Source organism: Sylvia atricapilla, chromosome 1 (genome assembly GCF_009819655.1).
Source record: "Sylvia atricapilla isolate bSylAtr1 chromosome 1, bSylAtr1.pri, whole genome shotgun sequence".
In the NCBI taxonomy this organism is placed as follows: Eukaryota; Metazoa; Chordata; class Aves; order Passeriformes; family Sylviidae; genus Sylvia; species Sylvia atricapilla.
The window spans coordinates 110,639,613-110,652,696 of NC_089140.1; the positions used below are offsets into that span (position 1 = coordinate 110,639,613).

At 40.8% G+C, this 13,084-nt stretch overlaps 1 protein-coding gene across 1 annotated transcript in view; it reads right to left on the minus strand.

Moving 5' to 3' along the window:
- The window catches only part of LOC136368494 (ethanolaminephosphotransferase 1-like), a 56,995-nt gene extending 49,200 nt beyond the window's left edge, over positions 1-7,795 (minus strand). Inside the window, exon 1 of the mRNA XM_066330734.1 lies at positions 7,707-7,795. Coding sequence (XP_066186831.1) covers positions 7,707-7,763 — 57 coding nt within the window. The 5' untranslated portion in view covers positions 7,764-7,795. The remainder of the gene's footprint in view (positions 1-7,706) is intronic.
- Positions 7,796-13,084: the final 5,289 nt, after the last annotated feature.

Here is a 13,084-nt window from a genome sequence, read left to right on the forward strand (position 1 = left end):
ACAAAAGGAAGAAAGAGAAGCATGCTATAAACAGAGCTCCACAATACTGTGGATGCCAAATATGTTCAGCAATTTAAGTGCTGATGTATTCCACAACACAGTCCTGTTATTTCTAATAATAGAATTGCTTTATATTATTTCATCAGTTAGTTAATTATTCATAAGTAATGGCTTGGGTTTTGTATCTCCCACTGCTTAAATCATTTGGTGCATCCTGCATTTCCCCTCCTCCTCCTCCCCGCCATATAGATTTTTTTAATTCAGTCACCACTACCTATAAGGCTTTATAAGCCTGTACTAGGGTTGGATGCAGCTGCACTGTGAAGGAAGAGGCTGCCCAGGTTGGGCTCCTGAGCTCCTCTCTTCCCTCTCACTTTGCCCCCTTCATTTCCATTAGCCTGTGCACACTACAGCTAGGAAATACAGTTAATTTTCCTTCCACCTGATACTATTCCTAGCAAATACTAGAATGTCATGGCTTGGGCAATTCTGCAATTCTGACTGCTATTACTAAGTCATCAGAAATTCGTACACAAACTGCTGTCCTGGGGACCTTTTTTTTTGCAAGGGTATGTTTATCGCTCACCTCCTCAATTTCAGGAATCCTGACACACACGTTGGGTCACAAGCCACATCCTTTCCCTTAACAAAGTGTGTATGGAGCCATGTCCATGAGGTCATGGGTACATAGAGCTGTGGGTCAGGACAGATTATTCTTGGGGACACTGGATACCTGCCCTTTGCTTGCAGAGCAGTGTCATGGCCTTAAAATCACAAACATGGGTTTGGATCACAGGATCATGCAGGTCAGAAGGGACCTCAGCAGGTCTCCTCAACACATGCTCCTCCAGGAGCTCAAAACCAAGTGCTTTATCTAGACCAGGGAGAGGTGGACAGTCAGTGAGAAGTCAGAAATCAGTTTTCAACTAATAGTAGTTAATATTAAGAATGCTGCCTAGTTTCTCTTCAGGAAAAGGCTTTGTTTCATGGGACACATTCAAACACTTAACAACAAAGCCAAAATAATTAAAAAGAACATAGAAATATGATTAAATATTGAGCAAGGGGTGATAGAAGACAGTTGCATGTGTGCTGCTGTAAAGGAACAAAGGTAGAGACTAGCCCAGACTGGTAAAAATATAAATCTGCTAAAACCAAACCCTGCAGACTCTCAAGGAACTGCACAACTGATCCTTAATCTGCTATTTAAAGAAGCTCTAATGTAGCAAGAACGTTGATTTCTATGGGGGTTTTTTGTGCAGACTGGTCTTCCACACTTGGTAAAAGGAAACAACAAAAACAGGATTTTGTGCTACACCTATTTGTGTGCATGTACAAACATGTATGTGCCAGCAGCCCTTTGAAGATCAAACAGTAGACCAAACACCCATCCAGCTGGAGCTCTGCCATAGTGTGTACCTAAATACCTGGGGAATCCAAAGTGGGGAAACCACTCCAGGCCCAAAAGGCAAGACAGATTTAAAGCACATTGTAGTTTCCACAAGAGATGCCAAACAGTGGTTCTGCAGCACATACACCAAGCCCTTGTGTTACCTAATATCCTGATGCACTAGAGGGGGGATCCTTCACAGAAGGATTTCTCCCTCTATAAAACAACCCTTAGAATAAGGGTTCCCTTAGACTTATAACAAACAATCTGAATTTGAGTCACAGATACATCTTTGCAATTAGTCTTCTATTAAAACACAGATGAATAAACAAAAATATGCACATATACATGCATATTCCACCCATAAAAATAAAAAAAAGTATCAGAATGCTAACATCTCTTGATAAAACAATAAAATTAAACTATGCAGTTGGTATTTGCACTTTTATGGATTCGACAAGGCACAGAACTCTTTATATTGAGTATAGTTATCCCAAAAGTGATCTAATGAACCTTTGTAAATTCATGGGTGTAATACTACAACAATTTCCCATCACTGGGAAAAAAGTCCTGCAGCAAGTGATATCAAATGCAGCATCTCTGTGATGCGATTTCATTAAGTTGTTGGTTCATTAGCATATGATATGTAGAAGGAAGATAATGATTACAGAACTCATGAAATGCTACATTATGTCAGCTACAATTACAACAGGAGATGACATACTCAGTTGGTCCAGTTGTCTCTTTGACACATGAGACGCATTAATGCAGTGACAGATAATGTAAGAGTAATGAATTATTTGGTTTATTTCACATAGTATTCAACAACATTTAATTACAACCCCAGTCTTCCATCAAAGTAACACGAAGAAAACGGCAAGATTTTATTTGTAGAACAGTGGGCTGTTGAATCATGATTTTATTGAAGCTGGGCAACATTAGTTTTCAATGCCTCAAATATTCAAGGACTTTACTAAAGTGTGGTGGTTTGGAAAATCTAACTACAGCAGACACAACTGATAACAGCTTTCAGGTAATATCTGGAATTCAATATTAGTGAAAAAAATCTAAAAAAACTGCATGGAAAAACACTATATAATAAACATGTAAAGAAAGTACTCAACATACAACTGTCCACATGCAATGAGCATTATTGTATAAGCATTATCAACTGTCTCCTAAGAAGTTCCAGATAAACATGCAAATGAAAGTCTCCTATCCTAAATTTTCAAAATCGTGTGAACTCCTTGTGTTACCAGCACAGAAAGCAAAACTGCTGTAAAATTAAGGTGAGCAGAACCCACCATGGTTTTTCTATCTGATAGTTACACTTGTAGCCTTGGAAAAGCATAGACTTCACAGAAAGCCAATCTTGTATCTGGGTAAATCCTGACCTTCCAGACACTAATTCACTAGATTATACTCAACACACTTTGCTCTTCTGCTATCAGTCAGTATAAGAGAAAGAATCAGACCTTGAAACATGATCACCATACATATGATCTTGTTTCTCTAACCCTCCAAAATGAGGGCTGAGATGTAATTCGAGAGATCTTCTAGTCCAGCTCATTCACCTAATGCAGGATCACGTTCAGTATACATTAGAGATGCAGATCAAGTTTCCATGAGGTAACAACCCCGTTGCTTGCAAGAAACAGCCATGTCAGCACACCAAAAGAAAATACGTTACCCAAAACGTTCTTAAAAAGGTGTCAGCAACTATTTTTAATATTCAACACCAGATTGCTGATCTTGCCTCAGAGAAATCAAGCCAATTCTTAAGACTGATAAAATGATTGCCCAAGCCCCTTTAGTACCTGTTCCAGCAGGCCTTATCTATCAACACTAGACTGACATAACAGACGCCTTAAATTTCTCTGTGCAGCCAAAACTCATGTACGGTCTTTCTTTGAAAGGGCACTCCTGAAGACCAAATGATTGCTAGGCTCTTACTCCCACTTTACTCGGACTGTTTCATATAGTTCATCTTTTCTAAGCCTCTTGATATTCATAATGTCATTCTGAGGACTGTAAACTGTGGGCCAAAGCAGCCAGGACACATTATTCCAGCTGATACCTGATCAGTATATCACCTACAGAAGTAAACATAACTCTTTGACATATATATGACACTTCCAGCTTGAGAACTTTTTTCTCTTTATTATAACAGCCACAATGCTGTTGAGACTGATCCTCTGGTATCTTTCCTGCAGTCTGTTCCTTATTTTATGTTCTAAATGTTGATTTTCTTTCCCTTAAGTTTTGTACCTTGTTTACCGAATTTCTTCATATTGATTTCTGGATATTATATCCTTTTTTCAAATATATTTCAAATCATAAACCTATTCTTCAAAATTCTTTAATATAGTGAAAATTTTACAATATTCTTCCGTTCCTTGATGAAAGTATTGAAAGCAATGGAGTTGGGACATAGAGACAGCTGTGTAGGTAGAATCCCACTTGATAGAACCTCCTACTTTGACAGAAAACTTTAAATGCTTCCATTCTCTTTGAAGAGATATTTTAAACTCTTTAAAATGTTTCCATTTTACAATGATTTCATCTTAGTTACTTCTGTCTACTTATGAGAACATGGGACAGTACCAGACCCCTCACTGAAATGAAACCACTTATACCTCATTTACTCTCCCGTCCTCACCATACCCCTTATTCACACAAAGTTATCTGCTAAAAAAATTACTTAGAGGATAGAAACAGTGTGGACAAAACAAGATGAAAATGTGAAACCTTAGATGTTAATTTTTAATGTTGTATCTGATTTTTTAAACCATCTTTTCCAAGGCCTATTGTTTGAGTCAAGCGTCTATAGTTTGTTCTTAGATCTCTTTTATTGTGGAACAGGATAAAGCAGCAAAGTTTTCTGGCCTAAAAAACCTCTCTGCACAGGTACTGAAAAAAAGGTGACTCAAGGCAAATATGCAAGGGGAATCCTAGGAATGAAGTGATGAGGAGACAGCAACACGAGCTCTCCACTGACATGACTGTATTCTGGTGAGAAGGATAAAAATAAAGAACCAAATTCCGCTTTTATCTGTACTCATCACCTGGTTGCTGCAGAACAGCTTGCTTCCAACAGAAACCCAAGCAGGCAGAAAAAAAAGATAGCAGTGTAATTCCATGGGTGCTCTTCTAGAACTACAGAACGATGATAAAACATTTAAGTAGGAATGACATGACTCAAACTCTACAATTCCAGTTGGGTGTAGTTTTTTGGCTGTGTTGCTCTATGTCCTAGAGAACAGCACATAAATCAAGGATAAGAATCTTCTGTGATACAGTTGCAGCAAATCACCTGAGCTTGCAACTGCCCTGAAATCAGCCCCTGCCCCACAGGCAGAAATATCACACCAGGAATACTCTGGGTTATGTCTGAACTGCCTCATTGTCACATCTCCACCTGTTCTCTGTATGCTTTTAAGCAGAAAAACGAAAACTGAATCTCTAAAACTCCATTAACAGGCAGAATGAATGGGAATAGATTTGTAAAGTGAAATGCCAATGCCCTGAGGAGCCAATGCCCATGCTATAAGGATTTCAGAAGGGATCACATAAAATGGGTTCCATTACAATACTGTGGGACTGAATATCCTGGGTGTACTTGTGTGTTTGTTGTCTGGTTTATGTTCATCCTAAGGGAATGCATTTTTGTGCTCTGAGGTCACTCTGTGATGTAACCCAAAGCTTGTTAATTGGGGAAAACTTGCTTCAAAAGCCTAATATACATGGAACTAACATGCTAAAGGGTGCTGAAGTCTTTGCATTCATTGGAGGTCTGCCATTCCCGCAGCAAAGAACTGTGCTGGTTTTGTTGCCAAGGCCCTCCTCCAACTGCAAACAGGAGACAGACAGTGCCTGAGACATACAATTGGAGCATTCATGGCAGAGAAATGAATTCAGCTGTGTGAAAATTTTGAAAATTGGACAGCTTTTTTTTCAAGCCATATTTACCTTTACAAAAAGAGTTGATTACACAAATTATTTTTTTAAGCTGTGTTACGCTCAGCAGATAAATTGTGCAAACTATGGAGTATTTTACGCCACTAATACTACTCTGAGTACAATGGTGCAGTGTGATGTACAACAGCGAGATGGATGCCACTAAATCTAAAGTTTTTTATGTATGCATCAAGTCCGAAAGCAACACATTGTTTTAGCTCAATACTGAAAGTATGCTCACAGATCCTTTCAGAGATTACCTACCTTCAGAAATAGCCAGGAGCTGTAAGAGGAGGTAAACCATGTGTGCTGGGCACAGTGATCAGAGTTTAGCACCTGTTGAGTAGACAGCAAAAGAAGCAGCAATCTCCTCCTGAGAGAGGGGCTGGGAAGCTGGAGCAGGAAGCAGCAAGGCCCTAGGCTGAAGGGGAGGAGATGGCAGCCAGAGGGCAACACAAGGTTGAGGAGCATGTCTCAGGCCTGGAAGGTGGTGAGAACAAAGCCGTGGTTGTGGCAGCCCTACGTATGGGAAGGTGAGGGACAAGAGATTGTGGTAGTGATTAGTGTCTCCATGCTGTACCCCTTTTGAATTTTTGGAGTACTTTAAACTACTGTGAGCAGCATTTAGGAATAGGAAGAGCTGCCATCACCTGCCAGGTCCTCCTGCATCCTGCAGCACCAGGAAAATGGTGCAGATACCTGACCAGCTAGGCAGCACCAACCTCAGGTAGCTGTGTGAAACTTGTGCCATTTGGATTTATTTATTTCCAAGACATCCTAGTCACAAGTCACCTCAGATAACAGAAAACCATTTGATTTCATCTTTCTAAAGCCTTCACTTAATAGGATTTTTTTTTTTTGAGAACACAGTAGAACAGATACTTCTCAAGTATCTGTGTTGGCTGATTCTTATAGTTAAGGAAATTACCCTACATATATAGGGTATTACCCAATATATTCAAATGAAATTATTTGATATGTGATTCTGTCTATTTGTAATAATTTGCCCTGTAAATCATAAGTATGGCACCACAATTACAGCTTTTTAAAAGAATGTTGTTTTGATTATTTCTCATCTGCACTTGTTTGAAGCTATTTTCATTCAAGTGATAAGAAAGAATTTAATACAAGTGTTCTGTATTTGTACTATGGGCTCAAAGAATTCAGGAAAGTTACTTAAATAACAATGTCCGTTTATGCTAAAAATAGCTTTTTGTTTTTCCTCCTCCTGATCTCAGGCAAGACTGCAGCTCCACTGTTCAAGCACAGACCTGTGCAACTCACACCCTGTGGCCAGAAGCAGCTTGCAGAATGTTTTATCCCGCTCACACTGGAGACACACAGACAGGTTGGTACATTTTAACAAGCTCCTGTGCAAAACAAGTTCCTAGGAAGCAACCTGGAGAACGCTCTCGAAGCCACAGTTCCCTCACCTTCATTCGTGCTGAGGGGAACAGGCAGAGCTGCTTGCCCAGGGAAGAGAAGGGCTTGATCGGAACCAGGAAAAGCTGAACGCCCTAGCTGGAGTCTAGCCTGGGAAAGCACATGGTGAGAGCAAGAAGGCAAGAATCTTGGGGTGCATGGTGTATGGGCTGCTTGGAGAAGCTGAACATAAAATAAAAGGCTGGTGGTGTGCTGGTAGAAGCAGGCATGCCCTCCCTGCTTTCCACAGGGAATGGGGTGAGGGTGTGTGAACAGGGTGGCACGGCCCATTTCAGACAACCTGCACCTCAGCTGGAGCAAACCTGGGTGATCCCCCATAGTGCATCCCCTGTAACTCCTAAGCCCATGACATAACACTGGTAAATTCGAATATCTAATGATTCACCCATTTATTAGGATTCTGCATGTCGGTTATTTGCAAACATGAGGTTCAGTTCAGATTCTTTAAAGTAAGTTTTTCTTTTCCCCCTCTCGGCTTTCCTATTCGCTTCTCAGTGCCAGAGCATTCCTGCGCCGAAGGTTTTGCAGAGAGCCAGACAAGCAGCACCAATGCGTATTTTCTTACAGAAACACCGGCTGCCTCCAAAACCACGCTGCTCTAAAACGGGCAGAGCTTTCACAGACGTTGATACTCACCCAAAACGCAGTTCACTCTGTCTCCACCGAGACCTGCCGCCCCGCGAGCACCCAGCCCGGGGCACGCACGGATGGGAGCCGGGCCGGGCACAGGCGGCGGTGCGGGACATCCCCCTGCGGGCACAGGTGGAGCCCCGCGGACCCTCTGCGGGCGCAGGGATGGCGCGGCCGGCCGGGGCCGCACGCACGGCGGGGCTGGGCTGGGATCCAGCCGCCCGGAGCCCAGAGACGCGACCCGGGGAGGGCCGCCCGCCCTCCCGGCCCCGGGGCTGCCCTTTACCTTGTAGTGTCGGAAGCCGTGCAGCTGCCGGCCGCTCACGTACCGCCACCGCCACATCGCCGTCCTGCGCCGCGCCGGCACCGAGGCACGGAGGGGCGGCAGCGACGGGAGGACGGCCGAGGGAGGCGGCGGGGCCGGGGGCGGGCGGAGGGCGGCTCCCCGGCCGCGCCCCGCGGGCCGGACCTGCCCCCGGCTCCGGGAGTCGGCACCGGGCTGCCCGCGGCGCTGGGTCCGGGCGGCTCCCGTGGGAGCAGGCGGCTCCCCGCGGCTCCGGGGCGCTCCGGTGCCCGCCTGCCAGCAGCGTGCATTACCCGCCCGTAATGACCTCACGGTCCCAAGGCACATGGCAAAATCACCTCCAAACTGTTTTTCTGGCTACGCGTGTATGACAGATGCCGTATTCACAGCGTACGCGAAGACGCGCCCGTGAAGTCGCTGTATAAAACAATGCTGCGTAATAAAGGTAAAACATGCCAAGTAACACGACACAGACGATGTTAAGTAACGTGTTTCAGAAACAGGTGACACTGAGGATTAAGGTTTATATTTGCATTCCAGCAATAATCTGAGTCTCGTATCTTTTTATTGCACAGGAGCCTGCCACACCACATCAGTGAGCAGTGCACTCTGCGCCTCCTGATTTCCAGGGAAGTGAGGCGCTGGTATAGGCAAGAAAGAAAAAAAAAGACTGGAAAACATCAGGAGTAATATTTCAGCAGCAAACGTATCAAAGCATATGGCATGACACCTTGTGCTACCTTTGGTATACACTACTGGGAGAGAGAGTTGAAATAATACACATCAGGGTCTGAGATTTTATGGACCAAATGGAATCTATCCAGAAAGCAAATCAATGAAAATCCATTACTTGTACGCCACAAGGCATCTTGTGTATTGTGAGAGTCAGTGTTATTTTACAAACTGTGCAGGTTTGATAGGAATTATATGCAAGTTATGATCGTTAAGTGCAAACTGTATACAATGGTTCTTGTTCTGTATTATTAATTACACATTAATCAATTGAGATGCACTTACACCTGCATTCTGCTTCCAGCAGCAGCAGCAGCTGAACTTCTGCTCTTGAAAACAACCCAGAACTTTAATACTTAGTTCAGGTTACTGAGTTAAAAGCTTGATACCAGTTAAGAAAGTTAAAGTGTTTGGAGCTTATATTTTTCATGACCCAACTCTAATTTTAATTTGTGTTCATACACTGAAATTTGATTTGGGATCCCCTTCATTGTTATTATCACGTTTTTAAATTTGTGTTATGCTATTGGGTTAATTTACAAGGGTATATAAGAAAAGAATCACTATCTGTACTGCACTCACTGCAACTAAGTTACTAAAACAGACCAAAGCATTTTAGAATTATCACTTTCATTTCTCAACTCTAACCTTAGAAGCCTCAAACATGAAAGCAGAAATCTGTCAGAACAACTGTTAGTAATATGATGGACAATAGTAGAAAAGGTGCTTGCTTTTCTGAAAGGTAGAAGGTAGGCAAAAAAAAGTATTTTTTCTCTTTGCAGGCTTCTAGATTTTTGTCAAAAGTATGTAGATACAGAAGGTACATAGATATAGTGAAAAGAGAATATAAATTTTATTTTCTATTCTCTCAAAACAATTCTGGTGACAAATGAAACACACACACAAAAGAAACCAACCCACCGATCTTCATAAATACTCCACTAAACAGAAGATGTCAAAGACTGCTTACATATAAAAATGCAATTGCTTGAACTCGTACTTCAGCATGTTCCATGTCTGCTAATGAGCACATCAAAGGAGGCAGCATAAGTAATACTAAAGAGGAGGAAACAGACTGGTGAATGAGAATGGAATATCACAGAGCAAGTTGTGACACAAGAACATGGGGTTTGAGAGTACTGTGGAAATTATACTGATGTGCTAGCTGTTGATTTAAGGATCTTCCTTGATTTAGGCATCGTAGTTCAGATAAATGATTGGCTCTTAAGACCACACACAGACTAGCCAAGCCCAGGTGCAGTCCAAGGTCAAGCCGTGTGCCTCACTGCTATGCCTAATGTTCTCACTGTCTCCATGCATACTCATGTATATGTTTAGAACTTATTCTATGGTTACATTTTCATTCTGAGGTGATTTAGAGTTCTTTCCTGGACAAATGTTTGAGGTGTAATCCAAGCCTGTTTGTCCTCCATGCAAGACTTTGGGAAGAGCAGTGAAAGCAGCCTTAGTGCTTCAGCACATTCCCTTAATTCTTTTCTGGAAGAGTACTAAGTTGTAGCCTGAGTAAGCAGGAGCCCTAACTGGCACGTGAGTATTATTACCCGATTCCATTTCATGAGCTTGAGTGTGGATGAGATGAGCATTAAGACAATAGGCCAGATCAGAGCACAGCTAACTTCCATGATAGAAAAAGCTCAAGTCTTTTCCCAGCTGTGGCTGGAACACTTGCAACATATCAGTCTTTATTAAGAGAATGATCCAAACATGGCTTTCTGCAGCTTGGGGAAAATAATTCATGGCCAGATTTGAATTCTGTGAAATCAGCAAGGGAATTCCCAGGTCTTTAGTGTTGTTTGTTAATTATACATAGAACTGAGAAGAAAACAATTATTTATGATTTTGAAACAGTGGACCTATTGTATCACTGGTACGTGCAAGAAAAAGTTAAAAAGATAGCTGTTCTGCAGATTCAAATGGTATTTTTGAATCCAAACGTGAAGACCAATCGTATTCTTTATCCAAACAGATGAGGGCTCAGGATGGCCCAGAATAAATAACAAATTATATATATAAACACACACATGTAAATATAAAAAATAAACAATAAATAACCAAATAAATCCTTGGGTTTCATTCTTCTCTCTCTGTTATAAGTTATAATATTTAATTATTTAATTAAATAATTAATTAATAATTAATTAATTTATAATAAGTTATAAATTAATAATGATGGAGCTTCTTGGATAGAGAAGACTGCCTAGTATGCCAACTTTGACTTTTAATAATTTATTGTGTCTTGTTTATTCCCCACCTTAAAGCTGTGTGCTATGCAACAGCCTTTATCTAGAAGGCATCTAATAGCATATTCCTGTCTACTTCAAGAAGTGAAAAAAAACCCAGAGAGAAATCATGTAGAGACCAAACCCAAATGACCAGCTGCCAAGGCAGTAGAAGAAGGGACTAATTTATTACCCTACCCACATTTTAACATACTGTTACTTTAACATATTCCTTTGGGCAAAGCATTTTTCAGGAACAGTGTTTGTAAAGTCTTCAACACAAGGGTACATCGTAGTCATGTTTAGGCTAAAGTAGTATTAGCACAGACCTAAAAGAGGAAATTCAATATCCAGAGCTACTAAAATTTATAAAGTGCAGTGTTATTGGCCTGTCAGTAATTTAAAAGCCTTGTTGAATTAAATTAAGAGAGAAAACTTTCATGGGAGTAAACTGGCCTAATGACTGAAGTTTAAAATATGTCACTTTTTTCCAGCTCTGAATCCGTGCCTGCATTTTTTCTCACCAGCTACAGCCAAAGAGAGTACTTTTATGATAGATGTTCAGTTTCAGCTTGAAAACATTATTTTATTTGCACTTACCTCATTAAACTACAGAGGCATCTCATAAAAAGTGGGCAAATATGTTTCCCAAATGTTACTGTCTGTGAGAAAGTTATGTACTCGTATTCCTTTTATAGCACTGACACAGAGAAATAGCAGGAGAAGACAAAAATGTCAGCCACTGCAAGATGCCATGGGGAGCACTTGGAGCCGGGATGTTGGGATGAGGTGACTCAGGCTCAGTGTGAAGCCACTCTGTGCCAGTCAGCAGCCAGGACACTCCAGAGGCTGGAGCCCCTCATGTCTTTATGACCCAGGGGCAAGGCTGCTAAAGAGATGTTTCCTGAGTATGCCAATTCATTTAAAACCTTTTTTTTTTCCCTTTTGATTCTTAAATGATCAGCTATTAATTTTTAATTTGTGTGAATGTTAGAACTTGACTCTTTTGATTCACTGCAATCTGGCAGCCCCTGAGGGGTTTTGGGGGGAGGTTTTCCCCCATTTCTTCCACAGTTTACAGCTTGCCTCAGCATAGTGATGCACTGTACTGTGAAACTGTACAATTTAAAGTCCAACTGACATTGTAGCTTGAGGATTAAAAAGATTTAAGTGTTTCATGTTGTTTCCTAAAAGAACCCTAGAAAGCCTGGAATGATCAAACTGCAACACAGTCTGAATAAGCAAATGTTATTTTGGATCTAGACTGTGATCTCTCTGGTATCTAGCCTAGGCCTTTGGATCACCTCCTGCCTGACAAACTCCTGAAAACCTATCTGACCCTGACTCTAAAAGATTTGATGAGTTTTTCCGAATCTACTTCATCCCAGTTCAGTGTCTGGGATACTTGTGATCTTTAAAACTTTCCCGAAGAAATGACTCAAACCAAAAACTTTTCTCTGTGTTTGAATTTGACATTGTCTGTACCAGACTTTGTACGCTGGAAAGCTTTTAAAGCTCTAACTTAATGCTCTGTAAGAGGAAATGAATCCATAAACCCATATTAGAATGAAGGACGGGCACATTCAATCAATATAAACAAGTGCTCCAAACTTCAGTAATTTAAGCTTCCTTATCTTTGACTCCTCTGTATAAAATACATTTTGTTTCTTTGAAAGAGTTCTTTCTACATGCAGATTAAGGAACATTGGTGCAATCAAAAGCACCACCAACAAATAAATGCCCTTTTTTCTGGATTTCACTAAAAGTTTTTTTTATTGCTAACAGAAATTTTATAGTTTTCATAGAATTTTCATGCAACAAAAATACAAAAATACAAAAAACATGCTCATATTCCCTGAGCAGCAGTAGATTTGATCTCAAGTGCAAATACAGTCAATCAGTATATCAGATAAAAGAGTGGATTCAAACTATTATTTAAGCCTGTGAAAACACAGATATGCTTGTATATGTAGTTGAAAAACCAGTTCTTCAAAAAATAACCAATTCTGTTAATTATTACTACCAAAATATAATGCACAGAAATTTTCAACAGACTTGAAGAATAATGTAGTATTATGAAAGTTAAGCTTTTGTCAAGAAGCTTGGGTTTTATTACTCTTTCTTCACATTATTTCTAATAATGTAACAGAGACATTATTTTTAAAAAAGTTGCAGGTCTGTTTTAATTCCTAATATATAAGGTGATTTTCTCACATGCTTCCTATACTTCCATGTCATTTCAGTACTTGCTTGTGAAGAACAGGAAAACAAATAAAAGGAATCTATAGGTTGGGTCATCTTGGGATACTATAGAAGTAAGTTCCTCCCAGGTGTGAGCACTTTGGAATCCTTGGAAGGAGTTTATGTACAGAAAAAAATACGCTGACT